At 36.1% G+C, this 26,799-nt stretch overlaps 1 protein-coding gene across 3 annotated transcripts in view; it reads right to left on the bottom strand.

The window, feature by feature from the left end:
* The window catches only part of LOC150107973 (katanin-interacting protein-like), a 726,539-nt gene that overhangs the window by 448,748 nt on the left and 250,992 nt on the right, over window positions 1-26,799 (bottom strand). For all 3 annotated transcript variants that reach the window (XM_090415492.1, XM_090415493.1, XM_090415494.1), the window contains one exon: window positions 1,606-1,678. In XM_090415492.1, coding sequence (XP_090271618.1) covers window positions 1,606-1,678 — 73 coding nt within the window. The remainder of the gene's footprint in view (window positions 1-1,605; window positions 1,679-26,799) is intronic.

Here is a 26,799-nt window from a genome sequence, read left to right as displayed (position 1 = left end):
GTTTTTTTTGTAAGTATATTTTTGTTTCTCTGACATCGGAACTTACTTTCTGGACGTCCCTCATATTCATACATATTCTTTCTGCATTATATCATGAAAGCAATTGGAGTGATTCTGAGGTAACAGGCTTTAATATTGGAAGTTTATAAAAATGGAGGGCAAGATATTTTTTCAGAATCTCAATTAGTATTAATTGCAGTAGATGGATACCAATGACTTTCTATAGACATATTGTTTCTGCAATGAGCCTTTTCTATAAGTATTTTATTTATTTTATTATGTTCATTCTACCATTTTTGTCCAAAGAAACTACAGAACCAGTGGACACTGTCCACTGTTTTTACAATGCTATCCAGGAGTCAGAACTTTTCTTATTTGCAGATGATGCAGGTTTTGAAATTGTCCACACTGCTCTTGAATTGAATTAGCATATGGAAGAGTTTTAGGGAATTTTCTCCAAAATTCCTGTTAAAACAATTGTCAAAGATTTTGTGAAATGTAATGTGAGCATATATATAAAGCTTCCTTTGATGGATTATTATTTTACTATCATGTCGGGTCTGCTCTTAATGCAATTCAATGTACTACATCACCTTTTCTTACATGCTATGAAAACCTTTTTGAAATTCTATCCTCAATATTGTAAGATTCATATCAGCAGGGTTCGATAAATATGCTCACCCATGGTGAATAGTTGTAGTGTAAACAAACAGAATATTTTATTCTTTGATCAAAATTTTACATAAAAATACTTTCTAAAAAAATCTTTAACTTAATAAAACATTTTATTTTTTTGTTTTTTTTTAGGAAGAATGACAAACTATATTGCCATGATAATTTCTTTGATGGATATCTGGCATGTCACTTTTACTAATGCACAATGTTCTGCATTCCTGGGGAGTAGAGATTTTCCTTCAGCAGCAGCTTTTTGCCAATCACTGAGTGGAGCCACCACTAAGTTTTTTTGTCCTGGAGTAATGAGTTTAGTAGTAATCCTGTAGATCACTTTGAATTTTTGGAGAGGTATCCCAGCACTTTAACTACTTATGAGATTAATGGAGTATAATGAGTTATAAGATCCTTCAGGTTATTCATTGAGGTTAGAGTAATCTGAAGGATTGCCTAGTTTTAAGCGAAGATCCTTTACTTACACAAAGGTCAAAACCTGATGCTTTTGGGTCACAGCAAGATTTAGAGTGATCTTGTAGATTACTCGGAATTTTTGGAGAGAGAGAGAGAGAAAGATTCTCCCCTCACCTTAACAGTACCTCAGTAAAGGTCTGGGTAGTGGCCTTTCCCATAATGCATAATGTTACACACGCCCAAAAGGATGTGTGCTTTGCATTATGGAATTCTAAGGCAATTAAGTGTCAAGTCACTACCTTCTATATATAAGGAGCCTAGTCATTAAAAAACTTAATGCACAAACTTGGCATTTTTAATTAAATTTATAAAAAGTGAGAGTACATTTTTTTCTTGGTGAGTAGGGTTTTGCATAATTTGTCAAGCCCTGAATATCAGTAGCCAATTTATTATTTTTTAAAGTAATTTTTTGAAGTTGAATCATTTCATTTCAGCTTTATATATGAACAGAATTTATCTTACCTATCCTTTGATGTACGAACTGGTGATGAAGCAACAGCCATTAGCACATCAGTAGCACTGTGTTCAGATTGTTCTATTATTATGAAACAAGATAAAAGAAAATGAATTACTGAAATCATAATTGTGAAGAAAACCCATTCTGAATAAAGTATCATATACGTTTTTTTAGATATAATGAACCAGTGGCATAACTACCATATTGCAAAGTCCTGCAGAGTAGGGAAACACAAGCAGGCACAATGATAACATGGGTGAGACAAAGGTAGCTAAAAACAGAGGACAAAAAAAACTATAAATTTTTAGTTCTTGTTGCAGGTGGATGAACTCAAAAATTATTTGTAGTTATACCACTGAGAATTGTTGCAAATTAGCTTCCATGAAAAAGCAGTCTCATGAGAAGGTGCTGTTTGGGATTATGCTTAAAGAAAACAAAAAAAAAAAAAGTATATCCTGTTTGATAACTACATGTGTTCTCTAATCTTTCTGCCTGACTTCAATGAGTAATATCTCAACTTTCCAGGTTGGGAATCCTGTCACATCCACATGAGACTAATTATTTACCTTCTGTGAAAGCTCATAAATGTTCTTCTAGGGTTACAAGATATTCAAAAACCAGTTCCTTACAAAACCAAAGGATATTATTTTTTTGCTGCTCTATGGAAGTCTTCACTGAAGAACTAAAGCTAATTATAACAATAAAAAATTAGAAAGATGGTTTGGTGGTAAGGATTATATGTTGGATATTCAATAAATGTATTATTATTATTCAGGTCTCCATGGAGTCAAAAGACTCATCGCAGTAGGTCCTATCTAGGAATCACAAAGTCTATCAAGACTCATCCTGGGAGATCCCTGCTAGTAAACACAGTCTATCATACCATTCCTTAAACTCGTTGACCATTCTTGTTCTCACTATCAGGCAATGCATTCCACGGTTCAACCACCCTCCATGCAAAGAAACCACTCCTCACCCTCTTGCTCCCAGTTTACTTTTGTAACTTCCAGGGACGGCCCGTTGTCATCACTCCTTCCCACTGTTCAACCAAGCAAAAGCACTGCCCAGTATCAACCCTGTAACCACCTGTCAACAGTTGAAAAGTCTCAATCATATCACCTCTCCTTCTTCTATCCACCAAACTCTGCAGTCCACATTCCCTCAGCCGATCCTCATAACTAACATTGTGCAGTCCTGAAACCATCTTTGTTATCAGCCCTTGTACACTTTCCAGTTAATTTATCCCCTTCAAATCCTGGGTACAAAATCTGAGAACAATAGTCTAGGCGTGATCTGATCAGGGTCTCATACAACGGAATGATAACTCATATCTCTGCAGGGCAGTGTCCTTCTCATTATTGCACCAATCCTCCGTGTTACCTTCACCACCTTTGCAATATGTCCTCTGAATTTCATGTTTCTATCGATCATCAACCCCAGATCTCTTGTCTCTCCTACTTCCTACAGTATAACTTCTCCCATAGAGTATGCAGTGTCTCATTGATGTTTCCCAAACCTCAAGACCTTACATTTTGCTGCATTAAACCAACACCCCCATTCATTTGCCCATCTGTCTAGCTTATTCAAATCCTCTTGCAGGACTACCACATCTGCACTATAACTAATAACCCTTTCCAGCTTCACATCATCTGCAAACAACTTAATATCCCACAATCCACCGACAGTGTCATTGATATAAAGATTAAACAATATAGGTCCCAGTACTGAGTCCTGTGGGACCCCACTTGTAATCCTCTGCCTCCTTGAAACTGCCCCACAATACACAACTCTCTGATACCTATCGGACAGCCAATCCTGAATCCAGTTGACCAATCTGACATTCAGACCCATGTGCTGCAACTTGAATATCAGCTTATCATGTGGCACCCTGTCAAATGCCTTTGCTAAGTCTAGGAAAATGGCAGTATATGCCTTTCTTTCATCTAATGCTTTTGTAACTTTATCATAAAAGGCTAGCATATTGCTAAAACAAGAGTGCCCCTTCACAAATCCACGTTGACTGTGGCTGATAACATTACCCTCATTTGCCCAATGCTGTATATGGTCCCTCACTACTTTCTCCAAGATCTTACTAACTACTAATGACACACAAACTAGCCTATAATTAGACACTTCCAGTCTGTTACCACCCTTATGCAATGGCACTATCTTACCTTCCTTCCATTCCATTCCATGAGGACCTTTCCTGCAGCCAGACTTTCATTGAAAAGCAAAGTCAAGGGCATTGTCAGTTCCTTAGCACATTCTCTCAAAACTCGTGATGAAATACCATCCAGTCCCACAGCTTTACTAACATCCAGAGTACTCAGTATGTGGAACATACTCTCCTCCTGCACCTCTAAACCTCGAACCTGCTCTATCCCTCTAGTATTCAAATTGACTCCTCCAGGATGAAATACTCCAATAAAGTGTTCATTGAACAATTCCACTATGTCCTCTGCATCAGTCACCCTATTCCCATTTTTATCCCACAATGTCATTTTTCCACAGTCATTTCTCCTCCTACTTGCCACATAGCTAAAAAATTCCCTAGGATTTTCCTTGGGTGTAAGGGCCAATCTTTTCTCATATTCCAGTTTCGCCTTCCTTACCATATTAGTCACTCTCCTGGCCTGTGTCTTATATTCTTCATGCATCTGCTCTTCACCTGTCTCCTTATATATCTTCCATAGCCTCTTTTTCACATGCAGCTCCTGTTTTATATTGTTTGTCATCCATTTTACACCAAATTGTGTCCTATTCTTCACTTGTACAATACAGTTTACTATTGCTGCTAACAAATATTCCTTCACAATTTCCTAAGCACTAATGATATCCCAGCCTTCCAATTCTTCCCTCCATGAAACTTCCCCAAGTTGATGTCTAAGACTATTATAATCACCTGCCTTATAATTCCACATACGTTCCTCATCTCTTTGATACTCCTGCATGTCTATTCATCTTCCAAGTCAAAACCACATGGTCACTCTCTCCAACTGGTGGGAGAGATGTCATCTCAGTTATTATCAACTCTTCTGATGCTATGACCAAATCCAAAACTCTTGAACCTTTTGTTCCCTCTATTACATGTTGCCTAAGACATTTGTCCCTCAAGAATTCTAAAAATTCTATTCCCTTATTACTACATGTATCTTCCTCTCCCAAATTTATATTGTAGTTAAAATGTAGTTTTTAAGGAAATTATAATATCAATTAATATTTCCAATATTTTGACAAAATCAAATCGCCATAATCAGGAAACATAATACAATATGACATGCAAACTGGTGCTACACTGAGTAATGAGGCTGAAGAATAGCAAAGTCCTAAAGAGAGACTATTCCTTAAATTTGCTTCTGTTCATCCTCTATACTTCAGCCCTACAGCCAAGAATATCCACATTAACCTAGAGAGCACAATTTAGGATTTCAGGCTTAATTTTAGTTACCATGGCATGTTGTAGTATATTTGATGATGGCAACTTGACTTTGTTAAAATATTGGAAATATTAATTAAATTTATTGCAGTTAATATTAGTTTACATTGCAATTTCCTTAAACTAGTCAGAAAAACATATTTCTATAAATTACTTATTCAATACTGATTTACTTCTCTCCTTCCCTTGAGGCTGCTTCTTTATGCAAAATAATTCAGGAAAAGCATTTGAGTAAGTCTAACAGATTCATTGGCAAAAAGCTTAAAAGTAATTCAGTGCAAAAAATTTGGATAAGTCTGAAATCTGCCAAAATGAGAATAGTTATTATTATTATTATTATTAAGAGAGACCTCCAGGGAGTCAGGTACTCATCAAGGGAGGTCACATACTACACACACCAGCTATAATCAGGTCGCTTGGTGTCGCACGGATTAGATCGTCGGCTTGTCGAGAGCTCCTGAAAAGATCAGTATTATTTTGTGTTAACATTAGATATTTTACCAGAATTTTAAGTAGTATTGTTTGCTTTTTGTTTCTTGGTGTGTCTGTGCAATTTTTGCGTGTTTTCTGTTATTTTAATTATTATTTTTAAGAAAAGATAGCGTACACATGGCACCGATAAAGAAAAAAATGGCGGCCAGGTCGCCATGCTTGCTTAAGAGTTTTGATGTAAAAGAATTTATGCAATGTGCTGTCTGTGAGATGTATGCCTTGCGAAGAGCGGTAGGAGTTTGGTTAGAAAGTGATAGTGGAGTTAATATGTGTAGAAAGTGTAAAGAGAATGAGGACTTCAAGCGTGTTTCGTGTATCGAGACTGATATCGTTAACGGTAGTCAGAATGTAGAAAATGGCGGTGTACTAGAGAATTGCGTGGTAGTGTCAGATATGTGTGAGAGCGTCGCTGAAAGTGTAAATGAAGGTAGAAACACCGAAGGAATGGATGATTTGATCGATAATGAAAATGGTGAGATAAATGCGAGTAGCGAAATTGCCCGTTTAAATGGCGCGATACACAGAGCCAAACGACAACTGGAGCGTATGCAAAAATGTGTGTTGAACGTACCGACAAATAACCGGCGGAAGTCTGTGACGGCAAATAATAGAATGTACGTAAACGTCAATAAAATGAAGGAGCGAGTGCTGTATGGGGATTCGCTATTAAGAGGCGTAATAATTGAGAGTTTAACGAAGTCGTACCAGCCGGGTGCGAACATAAAGGACGTCAGCGAATCTATTCGACTGCAAAAACAGAGGGTGAAAGAGATGATAATAGTGGCAGGAACGAATGATTTGAAAGAGGACAAAATGGAAATGATAGAGGATGTGAGGGAGTTGTTTGAGGTAGCAAAAGAGAAGAGTGAGAGAGTTAGGATGGTGAGTATCTTACCGCGGTATGACAGCGAAGTGTTTAGAAGGAGGGCCATAATTGCCAATGACTTTATGCGTGGGTTATGCATGGAGAGTGGTGTGGAATTTGTGGATGTGTGGAATGAGTTCGATGGGCGAAAGGACTTATATAAGATGGATGGGTTACATTTGAATGGAGTTGGTGTACGGAGACTTGAAAGTGTGTTGATGAATGATGTGGAAGTGGATGTACAGACTCAGGGAAACTAGATTTATTAAGAGGGGGGGGGGGAGTAGATATGCAGACTTTAGGGGGGGCAGTTAAGTGTATGAATGAGTATATCATGCCCGGGCGAGTACGACGGACAACAAATCAGAATGGGATAATTAGTATAAGGAATCAAAGTAGGGATGGGACAAATGGGCTTCTGCGATTCATGTACACTAATGCCAGGAGTATTAGGAACAAGAAGGAAGAGTTTTTGGCCATGGTTGGCACTTCCAGGCCACAGGTTGTCGGTATTAGTGAAACATGGCTGACAGAAGATGATAAAGCTAGTGGGATTGAATGCGATGGGTATAGCGTGTTCAGGAGTGACAGGGTGAATAAAAAGGGGGGAGGAGTGTTATTGATGATAGCTGATGAGCTTCAGCCAAGGAGTATAGAAGTTGAACTGCAGGATGGGGAAAAAAGCACATTTGAGGCTGTTTGGTGTGAGATACAATCTAGCAGAACAAAATATACAATTGGGTGCTGCTATAGACCGGGTGATGGAGTGGATGGTGGGAATAGTATGCATAAGCAAATAGAAGAAATGAATGGAAGGAGGGTAATTATTATGGGTGATTTCAATTATGGTAACATTGACTGGAAAGAGGAGAGGGCACATGGGAGGAAGGAATTGGATTTTATGCAGTTATTAAGGGACAACTATCTACGGCAACATGTATTGGAAAATACCAGGGGGCAGAGAGTGCTGGACCTAGTAATTGCAACTGAGAATGTAGCTGTAACGAACATGACCATGTTGCCACCAATTGGTGAGAGTGACCATAAGGTCATGACTTGGGAGGTGGCTAAAGGAGTCGAATTTACAATTAAGACAGGGTATATGTGGAATTACCGGGCTGGTAAGTATGACAAGCTTAGGTGTGTGCTTGGCTCAATGCCATGGCATGTAAAACTGCAAGGGCTGGATGTTGATGGTGCATGGGAGGTGGTTAAGAACTGTTTGCAGGAGGCAATGGTTGACTGTATACCAAGAGTCCGAATAATAAATCAGGTAGGGATTAAATGGATGAATAACACTATTAAGCTTGAGCTGCAAAAAAAGAAACAATTGTGGAGGGAATTTAAGGAGAAGGGTGACCATCAGGTGCATGAACAGTATAAAGCTCAGGCCAGGATGGTAACAAGGGTGGTAAGAAAAGCAAAAGCAGATTACGAAAGGAAATTGACCATGCAGGCTAAAGAGAATCCCAAACAGTTTTTTCAATATGTTGCAAGTAAAAGGAAAAATGCTCATGGTAGAATGATCTTAAAAAATGCTGAGGGTAGGGAGGTAACTGAATCAGTCGATGTTGTGGAATTACTGAGCGAGCACTTTGCAAGAGTATATCATCCAGGTGGTGGCTTTGCGGAAATGGAGGAACCAACAGCTTATACTGGAATTGTGATGAATGAGGTAGAGGTAACTAGTCTATTACAGAACCTCAATGTCAATACATCTGTGGGATTGGATGGTATACCAGCTCGTGTCGTACGTGAAGCGGCCAAAGAATTGTCAGTGCCCTTGACCATTATGTTTAATTTGAGCCTCAGGACTGGGTCAGTCCCAAGGGGGTGGAAAGAGGGGAAAATAGTTCCACTGCACAAAGGTGGTTCCAAGGCTGCTGTTGAAAATTACCGGCCAATCAGCATAACAGGAATCATTATCAAGGTCTTAGAGAAAATAGTCAAGAGGAAAATACAAGATTGGATAGAAGAAAATGGGATACTGTATCGGGGACAGCATGGTTTTGTGAAGGGTAGGTCATGCCTCAGTAACTTGCTCACGTATTATAACACAGTGACGGCTGAACTGGATAAGGGTAATGGGTTTACAGTGATTCTGCTGGACCTTGCTAAGGCCTTTGACAGGATACCACATGGAATTCTAATCAGTAAATTGCAGCATATGGGAATGGACATAGGGTTGGTGAGATGGATAGGAGGGTGGTTGACGGAGAGATATCAGAGAGTGGTTTACTCAGGAGTAGAGTCCACAAGACGGCCTGTGACTAGTGGTGTACCACAAGGATCTGTTCTTGGACCACTGCTGTTTAATTTGTTCATAAATGATATAGGAAAGGATCTGAGAGGAACAGTTCATTTGTTTGCGGATGATGCGAAGTTGGGTAGGGCAATAGTGAATGCAGATGACGTCAAAATTTTGCAGGATGATTTGGATAGATTGGAGGTCTGGGCTAGGGAGAATGGATGTCAATTTAATGTGGCAAAATGTAAGGTTATGCATTTTGGGGTGAAAAGATGGGAGGCAGTTTACTGCATTGGTGGAACCGTGCTCCAGGAAATTGATGAGGCACGAGATTTAGGAGTGTTGGTGGATAAGGAATTGAAATTTAGGGGACACATTGCAAAAGTGGCCAAATCAGCTCATCAAATCACTTGGTTGCTGAAGAATACGTTGACAAGCAGAGACAAGCAGGTTATTGTTCCTCTGTATCGAGCCTTGATAAGACCTCATCTCGACTACTGTGCTCAGATTTGGTCACCTAGGTTTCTTCTTGATGGGGAGGAGGTGGAGAGGATCCAGAGGCGAGTGACCAAGATGATAGCAGGTCTGTGGAATGAACCGTATGAGAACAGGTTGAGGATTTGTGGGTTGCAAAAATTGGTTGATAGGCGGAGGAGGGGAGATATGATTGAGACATTCAAATTACTGAAGGGTTTCTATAAAATTAATTCAGAAGATATTTTTGAGAACAGGGCTGGTTGTGGGAGGACTAGGGGACATCCATGGAAACTGGGCAAAAGTGTGGTTAGTAAAGGTGTTAGAGCTGGGTTCTTTACTTTTAGAGTAGTGAATGAGTGGAATGCGCTCCCTGAGTCTGTGGTGGATGCTGTGACAGTGAATGAGTTTAAGGCGAGGTATGATAGATACTGTATGAATGTCGAATAGTTGTGATGAAAATGATTTGGGGCCTCCCTCGATGAGTCTAATGACTCCCTGGAGTTGCCCGTAATAATAATAATAATAATAATACTTATTTTCTTGAATTCATTCAGACTGCTTGCACTCATAACATCCAATGGCAATCCTTTTCAATCACGCACCACCCTATGAGAGAAAAATCTATCCCTCAAGGTCTTCTTAGCTTCCAAGGATGCCCTCTTGTCCTTTCCGCACCCTCCATCAATTGAAATCCTGTAAGACTCTTTCAGAAGTTTGTAAGCCTCAATCATATCATCCCTCTTTCTCCTGTTTGCTAGTATCTGCAGTCCATAATTTCTCAATCTGTCTTCATAATACTATTCCATAATCCTGATATCATTTTTAACACTCTCCTTTGCACTCTCTCCAATATATCAGAATCACAACGGACACCAGACTTGCGCACAATAGTCCAAGTGAGGTCTTATTAGGGTTTTATACTTCTCAGTTGGTCATAATTCCTTTTCTGAATGCAACATTCATAAATTTGGTCACTTCCCAAGTAAGTACTACATGATCACTGTCACCAACCAGAGGCAGAATAGTTACATCTTTAACTGAAATGTCCTCTGACACTATAATCGAATCTAACACTCTTTGACCTCGAGTTCCTTCTGTCACATGCTGCTTAAGGAAGTTGTCCCGCAACATCTCAATAAATGCATTTTGATTCTTCTCATGAGATTCTCCCATTATGATTACTCTTTTCACACTCATCTTGTTTATTTAGTGATGCATTTCTTTATCACTAGCAACCGATTCACCAGGTCTGTAACAATACCCCACTATGTAATTGATCTTGTTAGATTCCACCTCACACCAGATGGCTTCAAACTCACTGCCACATGAAATACTATTAGTAAGAGTACTACAATCATAGGTCTCAACTCTAACTGGATTCAAGTCATCCGATATCATTAACAGCACCCCTTCCCCTCCTCTCTATCCTTCCTAAAAATAGTGTACCCTTTACACTCGATACCAGTTAGTATGTCTGATTGTAAGACCTGGCTATCAATCTCAGGTCAGAACATATTGACTAAGGCAGCAAACTCTATCCATTTGTTTCTGATACTCCTAGCATTTGTGTACAGATATAATAATCTACTTTCATGTTCTTTTGTATACTCTTGTCTGCAGTCTGCATGACACAGTTTGGACAACTTGAAGATCTCTATTCTTCTCTAGTACCTTATACATGTAGACATCTTTGCACATGTTTGATGGGTCTGATCTGATATGTGCAGAAGAATATAAATCTTGCAGATTTATATTCTTCTCTAGTGCCTTATACATGTAGACATCTTTGCGCATATTTGATGGGTCTGAACTGGACAAACATAAAGTTGAAATCGTTCTCTCCTCGTCAATATTTCCATGACAAAGCCCATTCCCATCATTACCACAGTTATATAACATTGTAGCTCTTGCACTCACATTCTCACCATTCCTCCCTCTATAATTTAGTTTCCCTGACTCTCTTTGTTAGGTCTTATACCAGTTATTAGTTTTCCTAGATTCCTGATACCAAACACATTTAGGTGTAGGCCATCCATCTTATACAAATCCAATTTTCCTTCAAACTTATACAAATCCACACATTCAAAAACTCGCATCTATTCCTTCTACAGCCTATGCATCAAATCGTTTGCTATCATTGCCCTTCTTCTTAATTCATTTTTATCATATCGAAGTAAATACTGACGATTTTCACTTTCCCACTCTTACCTCTTCCAACAACCCTTTCGTGTTCTCTTTCTCACACTGAACTTATTGCTGGTTAAGTCGTTAGTACCTACTACAATTACAATTTCATTTACTTTTCTTTTCAGTTTTTGAATTGCTTCCTTTATATTCTTAATTTCCACTCCAGCAAAACTCGAAGTAATAACTCGCTCATCAATAGCATGCTTTATTATAGTTACCATACCAAATTGCTTTTTTTTTTTTTTATTAACAATGTCACTTTCCTGATTTCCGTTACTTCCTGACTTACCTGTTTACATGCTTTGTTGTTTCTTATTTTGCTGCTTAATTTTCATTTTCTCTCTATGCTCATTTAAATGCCTCTCGACTTTTTGTAATTCCCGAGTCATTTCTCTGATGATCTGCTTTAATTTTGCTATTTTGGAAGTTAATTCAATTTCATTAACCTCCTCCAGAACTCTGTTAGCGAGGCTAGCCTCCTTCTTCTCGCTTGTGGTGCTCTTTTTAGCATCACTTTTTTTTTATGTATTTTTGGCACCAGTTTAAACTTATACTTAGTGTTGAAATATCTTAATAAAAATATGTCACTAAATACACTAAAATTTACACTAATAGACTATAAAACAGTAATTTTCTAAGGAAAAAAAAAAACAGACAAAAATCACTAATGTTACATGAACGCTAAATTCATCGACCAACCACAACGTATCCTCGATTATCACATCTGTACTGTATCATCATAGTATTTTTTTAATTAATCAATGTTTTTCGATATCAGATCAATAATATAAGTGCTGCCAAAACAAAGAAGACAAAAAACAGGTAAGATTCTTCTAAATAACACAAACATATTATGCTCAAGCAATAATGAACCCCCAAGTAGGCAGCATCTAGAAACAGCCCTTATGCTTAGAGTGCTCCCAAAAGCAAAGTACAGTTGACCCTTGAGCAACATGGGGGGGGGGGGGGTATGGGTGCTGACTCCTCGTGTTGTTCGAAAATCCACGTATAACTTTTGACTCCCAAAAAACTTAACTACTGATAGCCTAATATTGACCAGAAGCGTTACCAATAACATAAATAGTCAATTAATACATATTTTGTATGGTATGTATTATATACTATATTCTTACAATACGGTAAGCTAGAGAAAGAAAATGTTATTAAGAATATCCTAAGTAAGAGAAAATACATTTACAGTACTGTATTTATCGATACCGTAAGTTTACATCATCTGTTTATAAGATGAATAATATGTCTGTCAATACCTACATCAATACTGTCTTACTTGGATCCATTATTAATGTGAAGAATTGCTGTTCAGAAGACATCAGAAGATTAGGAATGGCTAAAACAACAGTCAGAGAATTGTCTAAAATCTGGAAGGATGGATCTATCTCCACTGGAACAAAGTTGAGGATTTTGGATGTGGTTCTTTTTTCAACATTGAGTTATGGATGTGAGACTTGAAAATTAAAGAAGTCAGATAAGAAAAGGATAGCTGCTTTTGAGATGTGGTGTTACAGAAGGCTGTTGAGGATATCATATACCGAAAGGCATACAAATGAATGAATTAGAAAAGATCAGTAGAACTTTAAGGCTCCTTAAGGATAACGACAGAAGAAAGTTAAAATATTTTGGACACATTGAAAGCATGGAAGGAGGACTTTTCAGAACAGTAACAGAAAGTAAAGTTCCTGAAAAATGAGGAAGGGATAGACCATCAATGAGATGGATGGATGGTGTGGGTGTGTGCTGACTGACTGATCTTCAGAGAGTTGAAGCTTCCAGAAAACCATACAACAGGACTAAATGACGAGGCCTGGTGTGGCACATTACCGAGCATCAGAAGGACCATATTGAGGGATCATTATCCGTAAAATAACTTCCTAACTTTCTTGCCAAGTCCAATCCTTCTGCTAATTTCTTTAAAATGAATTCTTTAACAGATTCATCACAATCAGAATCTTCAGAAGAACTTTCCCTGCCATTTGGTTCGATGTCATCTATTAATAGTACCAGTTCCTCCTCATTTAAATCTATTTTCTCATCAATTAATTCACTAATTTCGTTTTCAACCATATCACAAAAGTCCTCTAAGTGGCCATTACTATAAAAATAAAATTTTTACATAAAAAGCATTATATATTGTATGTAACTCACCAGAAAATAAAATGCTCAGCTTGAGATTAACACACTCATGATTTTTAATGCGCTTTCCTGGCAGAAAGTGCATTAAACAATAAATACTTTATACAGTAAACAATTGATGTACATGCATGCTAAAGGGTATTTCTCCTAATATACATTTGCTGCTTATTACTAAATGTGCGATACAGGCAGATGCATTTAACAAAGATAAAATTTGATTTTTAATTCACAGGGAGAAAAAATATGAAAAGATAAAGGGTTACTACAATTTTAGACTGTGTTTTTATCGAAACCGTGTTGTATAAGTACCGCATTGAACAAGGGTTACTTCAATTTGTAGACCGCGTTATATCGAAACTGCGGAGTATAAGTACCGCGTTGTACGAGGGTTACCTGTACATTATACTGTGGTGTTAATTAGACTTAAGTTAATCTTTTCCTTAAACATAAGTTATTTTGTAAAGTAAGACATATAGAATGGCACATGGCATGAATGAGAAGTAAAACAATTATCATTATTCAATCAAAGCATAATTATTCAGGGAATTCAAGGTTCAACCTCACAGACACTGCATGAGGGACTTCATGCAGTGTCTGTGAAATGTGCTCATTACCAAAGATGAATGGACTTGAGTTTAAAAGTGAGAGAGAGAGAGAGAGAGTGTGTGTGTGTGTGTGTGTGTGTGTACCAAAATTTTATGAAGGCAAGTGTCAGAAATGTGAATCAGGTTCAAAGATTGAAGTGGCAGACACAACATGGAATATGCATGCAACAATGTACTGGAAGATAGGACTGAGAGAGTAAAAGTGATGATCTAATAAGATTATTACAAAATATACACAAATTGCTAAAAAAAATGACTCCCCATTACTAAATCCATACTTTTCCTTGCAAAGCATAACTCATATGTTAACCCATTTCTGTATATGCATTGTTACCAACTTCTCTGAATTCTTTGCTATCACTCTAGAGATACTGATATGTCACTTTTTTTTTTTTTTTTTTTTTAAATATCAGCCCTAAACATGACGGGTCATATGTGACATGACACTGCCATGTGTGGGCATGAGCAAATAGTTGAAAGAAAAAAGGAATTCGTTGATGTGTTTCTCGGAAATGACAATTGAAATCATTGAGAAAAACTTCAAAGGTGTGGGAAATGAAAGAGGATGATGAGAAATTGGCTCAATGAGTTTGGAGTTAAACTATATATTGGTGATATAGCCAGGCCCGCTTCTACATTTTGGGCGGACCTGTGTGAAATGGAAAAGCGGGGCCCCTGAAAGTTAGTAACATTTATGGAAATTTTAAATGGAAGGATATCTTGTTAATTAATTAATTAAATCAAATATGAAAAATATTTATACACATAAACAAACAAGTATGCTCTTTAGCATCAATCTAAGTAAAGGGAAAAATTAGTTAAAAAATAAATGTGTTTGTATGTACATGATATATTATTTCATTATGTAAGTACACATTATCTTATAAATACGGAAGAACAATGATTTATTTAATAATATACATAATAATATATCAAATATTAAAAAAAATATCCATTATCCATTTTTACTATAAAGAATGAAATATATGCATAACAATGTATAAGATTTAAAATAAATCTTAATATATTAAATTTTACTTAACCTAATGAGCTTATCAATAAAATCATTTATAACGCTATCAAAATTCACATTTTTTGCAATTTCATGCTCTATAGATATTATTACCAAGGAGGACAAACGTTCTTGAGAAATAAAAGATCACAAATAGGTTTTTATTAATTTTAATTTGGAAAATGAATTTTCTGCTGATGCGACCATAAATGGACTGGTCAATAATATTTTAAATGTCGTAGTAATATTTAAATAAATATCAGACAAATTATTTGCAATTATGAATTTTAAAATATTAATGGGTGCATCTTCTGGAACAATATTTCTAAAAATAATTAATTCATTGTAAAAATCAGATTCATCAATATCATCATCAAATTCCTGCCATGTACCCTCAAGGGGCGTACAGGATATGATAGTACTACATGAAAAATTTACATCATTACTAACTTCCTATCTACAATTTTCTTCCAAATCAGTCTGTTACTTGTCAAGACTCCAACATTACCAGATCTAATATTTCTATCGTCTAAGGCACTTTGTACCATATCAATCCACCTATATCTTGGTCTTCCTCTGGGTCGTTTTCCTGCCAACTTGGCAGAGAACACTTGTTTTGCTAATCTTTCCTCGCCCATTCTGTTTAAGTGACTATACCACCTGAGATTAGCTCTGCTAATGCATTTGTGGATGCTGACAATGTCAATATCTTTCCTAATATTCTCATTTTTAATATGATACTGCCATTGATGCTATCTGTTCACGACACTAATCTTTCTCAGGACTCTCATATCTGTGCGCTCTAGTCTTTGGTCAAGTGTTTTACTTCTGACCCAGCTCTCAGATCCATAAGTTAAAATTGGTTTGAACACTGTCTTGTATACAGACAATTTAGTGTTCCGACTAATATTTCTCTTATTCGATATGAATTTATTCAATTGACTCCCCACCATACCAGCTTTGCTGATTCTGTTGTCTATTTCTATATTTAATTTACCATCTTCAGTAAAAATCGTGCCTAAGTAGCTGAAATGTTTTACTTGTTCCACAGGTTCTCCATTCACAATACAGTTGACATTTTCAATGATTCTGCCTATTTTCATTGTCTTTTTATTGCTGACCTTCATACCATATCTATTACAACAGTTATTCAATTTAGTCATAGAATCTTTCAGACTTGTAGCAGATTTATTTAGAAGTATAACATCGTCTGCATAAAGCAAAGAGCTGACATTAACATCTCCAATTTTGATATCATGTTTAATACCACTTTCCTTCATAATTTGATCCATATAGATAATGAATAACAGAGGGACAATGTACATCATTCTCTCACACCACATTTAACATTAAACCATTTTCCGTAATTCCTTCAATTCTAACTGCTGACTTACAACTCAAATAAAGACAAAGTATTGCTTGATATAATGCCCCATTGACACCATATAACTGTAGCATATTGAATAGCTTCTTTATTGGCACCTTGTCATATCCCTTTTCCAAATCGATAAAACTTAAATACAGATCTTTGTTATATTCCCATGATTTCTCCACTATTTGTCATAAAGTGAAGATCTGATCCTGACAGCCTCTATTTGACCTGAATCCAGCTTGTTCTTTCACCAAGCTTTTCTTCCACAATTCTTCTCAATTGTTTCTCAAGTATACTTGCATAAATCTTACCAGGAACACTCAGTAGGAAAATGCCTCTGTAATTCTCACATTCAGTTTTATTTCCCTTTTTTATATATAGGTACTATTGGGCTCTACTCCAATCATCAGGAATTCGTCCCTCTGTCCAGCTTTCTGAACTATGCAGTGTAGCCACTATAAAACTTTTATACCACCATACTTCAGCATTTCTGGTCGAATATCATCTACTCCTGCTGCCTTTCCACATTTCAAGCCTTTGATGGCTTTTTCTACTTCAAGTATGGATATGTATTCCAGACTGCATGCCTGGTCAGTGTTTTTTTTTTTTTATCACCGTGCTGTCATCACTGCTTGTTTCATTTAGCAGTTTTTCAAAGTAATTACTCCATACTTCAACGATATCTTTTTATCCCGTTTTCATGTCAACTTTATCATCTCTAACTCCTTTTACAGCACTCTTTCCTCCATTTCTAAGCTTCTTCAACAACCTCCAGAATATCTTACCACCTTCTTGATATTTATTTTCTATGTTCTTGCCAAAGTCCTCCAATGACTTTTGTTTAGCTAGTTTTACACACTGTTTACCTTTCTTAGATTTGTCTCTGTATTCTCTAAGAGCACAAGCTGACTTATTTGCCAGGAACTTTTGACATGCTTTCTTCTTTTCCTTCACTGCCTCTTTAACTTCCTGTGTCCACCATGGATTTTGATTTTTCTATCCTTGCAGACAACCTCACCACATGCCTCTCTGGCTGAATCAATCAGTGTTTTCTTCAAGGCTTGCCACTGAATCTCCAAGGTTTGATTGCTGTTCTCAAACTCTTTCATTTTTTTCTTCAATAATCTTTGTGTATTTTAGTCTATAGTTCACATCTGAGAGCTTCTCAACTTTTATTCGCTTTAAAAATTTCTTACATGCTATTCTTTTTCAATATGAAATTCAATTTTATGCTGCTCAAGACTAAATAGTGATCACTTCCAATTTCAAATCCTCTGTACACTCTGGTGTTCTGCACCAGGAAGAAAACATCACTATCAACATGGGATTTTTCTTATTCCTTGCCTCTTCTCTCCATGTGAATTTGTGCACATTTTTATGTTGGAACATGGTGTTAGTAATAACCAGTCCATGTCCTGAGCAGAAATCCAACAGGTATTTCCCATTATTATTAGCTTTGCTCTTTTCTCCAAATTTTCCCCAAACATTTTTGTATGTCTGACAATCACTTCCTACTCTGCTAATTAGATCTCCAACAAGGACCAAAACGTTTCCTTGTTCATTGTGTCAGTAACTTCTCTAGAGCCTCAAAAAAGTCCTCCACTTCTACCTTAGTAGAACCTTCTGTGGGACCATAAGGCACAAATAAGTCTCATTGTCCATTTCACCATTCTGATATTTGCCCAAATCACTCTACTTGACACTGCCTGCCATTCAAGAAATGAGCCTCATATTTTGTGTTGAATACTATGGCTACTCCTCCTTTTCCTTGATTGTCATTGCCTGAATATGACATTTTGTATTTATTGCTCAGAAAGATCTCACCAGTTTGTGTCTTTTCTGTTTCAGTCACCCCTATTATGTCGATCTGGTACTTATCTAATTCCTACGCTAGCTCCATTTCTTTGCCATTCAGGCTTCTTATGTTGATAGTACCGATCTTTAACTCTGGTGATGTTGAGTTGGGGTGTGTTTTCAGATTTGTTCCAATAGCTGACTTTTCGCTGTTCGCCATGGTTTCCTGGCGAAAACAACGGGGGCCTTGTTTAACCGTGCGACGCCCCAGCTGGCATGAAATTTTGTCATGTTGTACCATCATTTTGTATTTTGGCTTAACCAATAATTACAATTATTGGTTAAGGGATACAATTTGGTCGGCTAAATCCCAAATTGCCAGCCCATCCTCATTCGTTGAGTATCCAGTAGATACCCCAAAGGGTGCACCACGAGAAGGTGAGGATTGGACATTAGGTCAGAAGCCCTGGTCAGTTCTGCGCATTCCTTTAAAGGCTATGTGGAGGTCTCCTCTGAGTTATACAGCTTTGACCCTTAAGCACCCCATTCATCAATATCTGTATTTAATTTTTGATACAGCTGTTGCAGCAGAACTTTAATTCATTTTCTCTCATTTTTCTTATTAATTTCATATCATAAAGAAATCCAAATGATTTTTCGTGAATTTCATACAATTCAAATTTTTTTTGACAGATTGTACAGCAGTATCTAAAATTACAAAAAAAAAAAAAAAGAAATTTATCCTAAAATTATTATTCTTATCACCTAATGTATGATTCATCAAGCGTTTCATAATCAAAAAATACTTTTCTTCGATGTACTGGACTTTCTTTAAATTTAATTTCTATTAGAATTGACAGTTCTTTAGCAATCTCAAAACAGCTATCAAATCCTGATATTCTCTGCTCTTCAAAGTACTGCACTAACTCTTTATTATGCTTAGTTGCTACATTTATGGGAATTTTTGCATTTCGTAATACTTTATTTACTAAATTACCTTTTGACAAAAGCTCATACCAAATTACAAGGCTTAGTATAAATAAACTCAAATGAATCTATTTGTTCATATATTGAAACCACTTCTACTTTGATAGTATTATCTGATGCAGTTTTAGATAATTCTTTTAGTGCATTTAAAAATTCTGGAATTTGAAAACGTACAGCTCTAACTGATTCTATTCTACATTCCCATATTGTATCACATAACGGTTTTGGAGTTAATTGTTTAACAAATTTCTTTAATATGCCCCAACGTGAAGTTGAGGTAGCAAATAATGTATATATTTTTTGTATAACATTAAAAAAATTTATAGCTATAATTGATGATTTAGCGACATCCCCTAAAATCAAATTTAAATAATGACAGGCACAAGGAGTATAAAATGCCTTTTTGTTTTCATTTAAAATGTAAGCATGGACTGCTTTATATACTCCTTTCATATTCGCTCCATTATTATACCCTTGCCCTCTACAATCTGACAACTTAAGATTTAATTTATGCAAAAGTGATTTTATATTTTCATATATACCTTTACCAGTAGTGTCATTAGTTGTTAAAAACATCAAAAAGTGTTCACGAATTTCAATATCTGCTTTAAATATATGTAAAAATCTAAATATTAATGAAATTATTGATAGTATTTTGTCAGTCGTATCATAATTACAATATTTTGTTGAATTTTGGTTCCCATATCAACAAATTTTGTTTCTTACCTATAATTTTTTTTCCCCGAACATCGCATTAAATGATCTTTTAAAAGTGGATCAACTTCTGCAATTAATTCTATGATTCCTTAAAAATTACCATTATGGGCTGTGTACAAAGTATCAAAATTACTTCTAAAAACTAAATTATGTTCGAATAAATAAAGAATGGTTGCTACTATTCGTCTTAAAACATTTCTTAACCATTCTGCTTCAAATTTTATGACATTTTGATTTGCCTGATCAATTGTATTGTGATTTTTTAAATTCCATTCCATTTGTGTCCATGAATAAATGCATTTCATGTGCAATGGATTTCGTTCGTGCGACTTTAATCTTTCACTTACATGTCACCAGTCAGAAAAGCCATTATTAGATAAAAAATTATCATCAGAAGAAAATAATTTGCAACAAAAATAAAAAATAGAGTTGGCAGAGTTTGAATATACAAGCCATCTTCTGTTTTGCTTCTCTCCGTTTGCAATTGTCCTAACATAGTGAGCTGTGGAAAAACACCTCTTGTTGTCATCTTTTGGAAAATCATTTTCAGTCGGAGGAGACAGTGGACCACATTATACAATTTGTGTTAGTGTTGCGTTGTTCAAAATTTTGGGACATGTTGCTGGATCATCAATAGTAAATAGTTCACCTTCCTCTGATGTCTCAGTTTTAGGATCTTCAATACTCATTGTTAGACCAAACGCTTCATGTTCTCTGCTTCCTTTGAGTATTTCAGAACTCCCATTATTAATTAATGTTGAAGCCGAAGAACTGTTTGTAGTTATTTCAGAACTCCCATTATCAACAGTTGAACTCATATATCTGAACAAATATGAGTTCAACTTCATAAATTTAAACAGTGAATTTCTTTGACGCTCCTCAGCCGCTTCTTTTTCTTGTTTTCACTTTCGTTTTTCATGCCCACTTGGGTATTTTCTTCCATAATAATCTCTCTCACGACTAGTCATACTTTAGAATTAAATACGATCTATCGTATTTAATGACGATAGATTATTAAATAAGTTAATAAATTAAAACAAAATTATTTACCTGATAAATAAAATATATCTAAAATAGATAATATTAGAAAATAAATAAATCTAATATAGATTGAAAACTGCTATTGAAGAAAAATTCTGATGTCGGATAACCTAAAACCAGTTTAAAAAATATATTTTTTAAGATGTTTTGCAAGTAATGTCACATACACAAATTGCCATGACAGTATGTGTATATACTTACTTGTTCATAAAATCATAAACTAAAATCAAAAAACTCCTTAAAATTATTAAAAACACCTGTTTTAAAATGCACTTTTCCCTATTTAACACTATGTTGTACGATATTGTTATATATCTTAGAGTAGTTTCAAATACTACCGCTTTAGCGCTACGATATTAAAATTTATTCCCTATACCAATTACTATTTATCCTAGTGTTATTTCATCGAATAATGGAACCAGACTGCCGGTCTGACTCCAGCCATGAGATACTGGGTGAGCAGTAACGCGGTGCAATGCCAACGAAAGAGCGACATGCCGTTATCAGGATAATTTTAATGTATTTTCATGAAAAATTTGGTGTTTATTTTACCAAGAAAATGCATAAAAACTGTGTGGTGGCGCAGGGCCCTGTGCCACCGTACAGTTCGCACACCCATGAATACAGCTCTGGATATAGCAGCTGAATGTGTTCATACATAACTAGAAGAAAGGGGAGGAATAATAGTGGCTAATTTGGTGAAGCAGTCCTCATGGAAATACCTACTGATAATATATAACGTCGCAATAGACCATCTATGGAAAAGCAACTGGAGTGAGTCAGTGAGGTACAGAGTCACAATTTGGTGAAGTGCTCTCTTCTGCATGCAATTAAGTATTCTGAGGGCGGTCCTGGAAGCACCACCTAAAATGTTCAAACAGTGTTCTAAGGTCAGATCAATTTGAGCTTTATAAATTATCAGAAGTTGAGCAGGAGAGAAGTAATGTTTAGAACAAAAAAGAATACCAAACATTCTGGAGACAGAAGAGACTATAGACTTAATAATAGGCTTTTGCCATAACAGGCTACATGTGTTATCCACCAGGTTATCCTCACCTCACTTGAGAATGGCAAGAGGAGTGCTGTCAGCAAAGCTGTGAATAGGACTGAATGTCAGAGAGAGAGAGATCATTGATGTATAGGAAGAAGAGTGTAGGTGAAAGTACAGAGTCCTGGGGCACACCAACACTGACTAAAAACATGATGAAAGGAAATCATCCACCATGAACCACAAGGAACAACTGGTGAGTAAGCTGGCAAACTATTCACCAATGGAAGAGGAACATCACAATGCCAGACTTGATCAACTGCCCTGAAAATATTAATGTCAGTAGTCAGACACATCCAGATCCAGAGAAGCAATATGGAAATTAATGTCATATTATGGCATACCATGTAAAATTATCAATATAATTTTAAAAATTTTGAAAAATATAAAATACAAATCATGTACAATGGAGAGCTTTCAGAAAAGTTTGAAATTAAAATAGGAGTTCGGAAGGGCTGCATTCTCTCCCCAACAATATTTCTTATTGTTGTAGAATAGGTTATGAGAAATACCATGAAAAACACAAAAGGAATACAGTGGAGTTTAATAGAACAGATACATGACTTAGATTTCGCAATGATGTTTACTGGCACATATACAATATATGAAGGGGAAAAAAACAATAAAATTCAATGGAGAAGCTTTGACTGTTGGATTAAGAATAAATAAAAGGAAAACAAAAATGAAAATAAATAACAAACAAAAAGACATAGTACTGAATAGTCAAATCTTAGAAAAATAGAGAACTTTAATTAGCTTGAATCAATAATAAATTAAAAAAAAGGATGAACAAAGAAAGATATGAAATCAAAGATACAGAGAACACATTGAATTTTTAACATGTTAGGAAAACATAGAGATCAAAGGAAACAGGTTTAAAAAACAAAATCAGATTATTTAATGCAAATATTAAATCAATTATACTCTATGCATCTAGAAAAAACTGCAAAGCTTTGTAAATAAATATTTAAGAAGAATTCTACAAATAAAAATGGCCAGAACAGATATCCAAATAAAGATTATGACACAAAAATAAATAAAAAACAATCATGCATGATATCAATCAGAGAAAATGGAGATGGATACAGCACATATTATGAAAACCTGAAAAAGACAGTTAAATAGTATTAGAGTGGAATACCACAAGGTAAGAGCAAGAAAGGAGTAGAAGAAAAGTTCGTGAAAGGAGTAGAAGAAAAACATAAAAACCATGAAACTAACATAATATTCTCCAAGTTTGTCATAATTTCTAGCTTTATAGTTCAGCATATAACCTGTATTAATTGGAACATCCAATATACTTATTCTTCACAGGTCAGTACAGCATGATCACTGTCATGAAATGGTGGTAAAACATCCTTAACTGAGACCTTTTCTGACACTGTTAGCAAATCTAACACTGATTGTGTTGCCATCTTTCACATGCTGCTTGAGAAAGTTGTCTCATGACATCTCAATAAATTCTCCATCATTCTTATCAAGTTTTCTCTACTACCCGAAAAGTTTTCAGATAATTGAAGTCATGCACAATGATTCATCATCACAACAATCATCATCCCCAGTAGCTGAAATGTCAGATCTGCAGCAACACCACCAGAAGATCCTGTTATCTCAATTTCACACAATGCTCTATGTAGCTCATTGCTACATAGAGCATCATTACTATTACTGCTTTTATGAGTTTCTACCTTAAATGAACTTAATATCATTAGTAGTACCTCCCCTCCTCTCTCTTCTGCCTTTCCTAAAAATACTTGATCCTTTACAATCAATTACAGTTACTACATCTGGTTCTGTGAGCCAGAATTCATCAACACCAAAAAACTTTGGCCAAAACTCATTCATCAAGACATTAAACTCGACTATTTCATTCTTCATGCTCATGGTATTTGTGTACAGACATAACAGTTGACCAAATTTCTCTTTGCCATCATATATGGACAAAGACAGTCTGACCTCAAAACATATAAGTCCATCCTTAACCAGATTGATAACCATGTTCATTGACACTGATATTATTATCATGTCTACATACTTTAGCACAAAAAAGGAATGGAAACACCATGATGATTTAATTTCCTTGATTTTCTGTATTAAGTCTCACACCAATAAATAATTTCTCCATGTTTGTGATGCAAAATCCATTCAAGTGTAGGACATCCCCTTTATGCATGTTTTCTGCTGTCAAATTAACTCTTATTTCTTCTACATAACATGTGTATCAAATCATTTGTTATCATAGCCCTAGCTATCCTTAATTCAGTACTATCGTAATCTCAGCAACAGTTCCAACAATTTTCATCCTCTCACTTTTCTTACTTAATTCTTCCAGCAATGTTTCATCTCCTTTCTCAGAATTCTTTATCCCAACATATACCCCTACTGTTATGTATACACTGTTAAATAAATCCAGTACAAGTCTGTAGGATTCCTTAACTATAGCGAATAAGTGCTATAATAAACATAGTACAAAAATCTGCAATAAAAAAAGAGTATGAAAATAGGCAGGAATATTGAAAACAGCACCTGCATCCTGAATTTATTATTATTATTATTATTCAGGCCTCCATGGAGTCAAAAGACACATCGATGGGAGGTCCCCCCCCCTAAGAAACACAAAGTCTATCATACCACTCCTTGAACTGATTGACCGTTCTCACTCTCACCACTCTATCAAGCAATGCATTCCATGGTTCAACCGCCCTCCATGCAAAGAAACCACTCCTCACCCTCTTGCTCAGTTTCCTTTCGCAACTCCTCTTGTTGTCACTCTGTCCCACTGTTCAACCAAGCGAAAGAACTCCCCAGTGTCAACCCTGTAACCAACTGTCAACAGCTGAAAAGTCTCAATCATATCACCTCTCCTTCTTCTATCCACCAAACTCTGCAGTCCATATTCCCTCAGCCGATCCTCATAACTATCATTGTACAGTCCTGAAACCATCTTTGTTATCAGCCTTTGTACACTTTCCAGTTAATTCATCCCTTCAAATTCTGGGGACCAAATCTGAGAGCAATCGTTTAAGTGTGGTCTGATCAGGGTCATATACAATGGAATGATAATTGTTTTATCTCTGCAGGTCAGTGTCCTTCTCATTATTGTAGCAATCCTCATTGTTACCTTCACCACCTTCGCAATATGTTCCCTAAATTTCAGATTTTTATCTATCATCAACCCCAGATCTCGTCTCCCCTACTTCCTCCAGTATAACTCCTCCCATAGAGTATGCAGTGTCCCATTGATGTTTCCCAAACCTCAAGACCTTACATTTTGCTGCATTAAACCGACACCCCCTTTCATTTGCTCATCTCTAGCTTATTCAAATCCTCTTGCAGGGCTGCCACATCTGCACTATTACTAATAATCCTTCCCAACTTCACATCATCTGCAAACAACTGAATATCCCCTTGCAATCCACTGACAATGTCATTGATATAAAGGTTAAACAATATAGGTCCCAGTACCGAGCCCTGTGGGACCCCACTTGTAACCCTCTGCTTCCTTGAAACTACCCCACCATACACAACTCTCTGATACCTATCGGACAGCCAATCCTGAATCCAGTTGACCAATTTGACATCCAGACCCATGTGCTGCAACTTAAATATCAGCTTATCGTGTGGCACCCTGTCAAATGCCTTCACTAAGTCTAAGAAAATGGCAGTATATGCCTTTCCCTCATCTAATGCTCTTGTAACTTTATCATAAAAGGCTAGCATATTGCTAAAACAAGAGCGCCCCTTCACAAATCCATGTTGACTCTCACAGATAACATTATCCTCATCTGCCCAATGCTGTATACGGTCCTTCACTACTTTCTCCAAGATCTTACTAACTACTGATAATACACAAACTGGCCTATAATTAGACACTTCCAGTCTGCTATGGCCCTTATGCAATGGTACTATCTTACCTTCCTTCCATTCCATGGGCACCTTTCCCACAGCCACTTTCATTGAAAAGGAGAATCTATCGAACAAGTAAAACATTTCAACAATTTAAGCACATTTTTAGTGAGGAATGCAAATTAAATATGCAAATAGACAACAGAATTAGCAAACTTGATATGGTGAGTAGCCAGATTCATATGGAACACGAGAGAAATTAGCTAATAAACTAAACTGGTAATATAAAAGACAGTCTTCAAACCAATTTTAACTTATGGATCCAAGAGGTGGGTTAGAAAGACCAGGAAAGAGTGAACATATGCAATGTGGCAGTATCATATTAAAAATGAGGATATTAGAAAAAAAAATTACATTGTTAGCATTCAGGAATGTGTGAGCAGAGTTAATCTCAGATGTTATAGTCCTTTAAACAGAATAGAAGAGGAAATGTTAGCAAAAGAGGTATTTGTCATCAGAATGACTGAAAAAAAAAAAAAAAGACCCAGAGTAAAATGGATTGATACAGTAAGAAGTGCCTTAAAACCTTAGAAAACTGAAATATAACATTTGCCAATACTGGAGTCCTGACAAATAAAATTAACATGGAGGAAAATTATCTATAAGAAGTTAGTAATGATATAAACTTTTCATGTAGTATGATAATAATATCTGCATGTCCCATATCAGGAATTTGATAATGATGACTTTTTTTTCATTTAATACATTTTAAACTTACCTTTTATAAATCTAATATTAGTTATTACTTCTATGTGGAGCTATACCTCTATTTTTCAACCAAAGAGCATGACTGCATCCTTTGGTTGAAAAGACCAAGGTTTCAATCCTGTCTAAGATGTTAGGAACATTCTTAAACTTTTT

This window comes from Typopeltis vanoorti, chromosome 3 (genome assembly GCF_054136105.1).
Source record: "Typopeltis vanoorti isolate ZY-2024b chromosome 3, IOZ_Tvanoo_1.0, whole genome shotgun sequence".
Classification (NCBI taxonomy): domain Eukaryota; kingdom Metazoa; phylum Arthropoda; class Arachnida; order Uropygi; family Thelyphonidae; genus Typopeltis; species Typopeltis vanoorti.
Note: the sequence above shows the minus strand (reverse complement) of the source record. Positions and strands in the feature narration are given on the sequence as shown.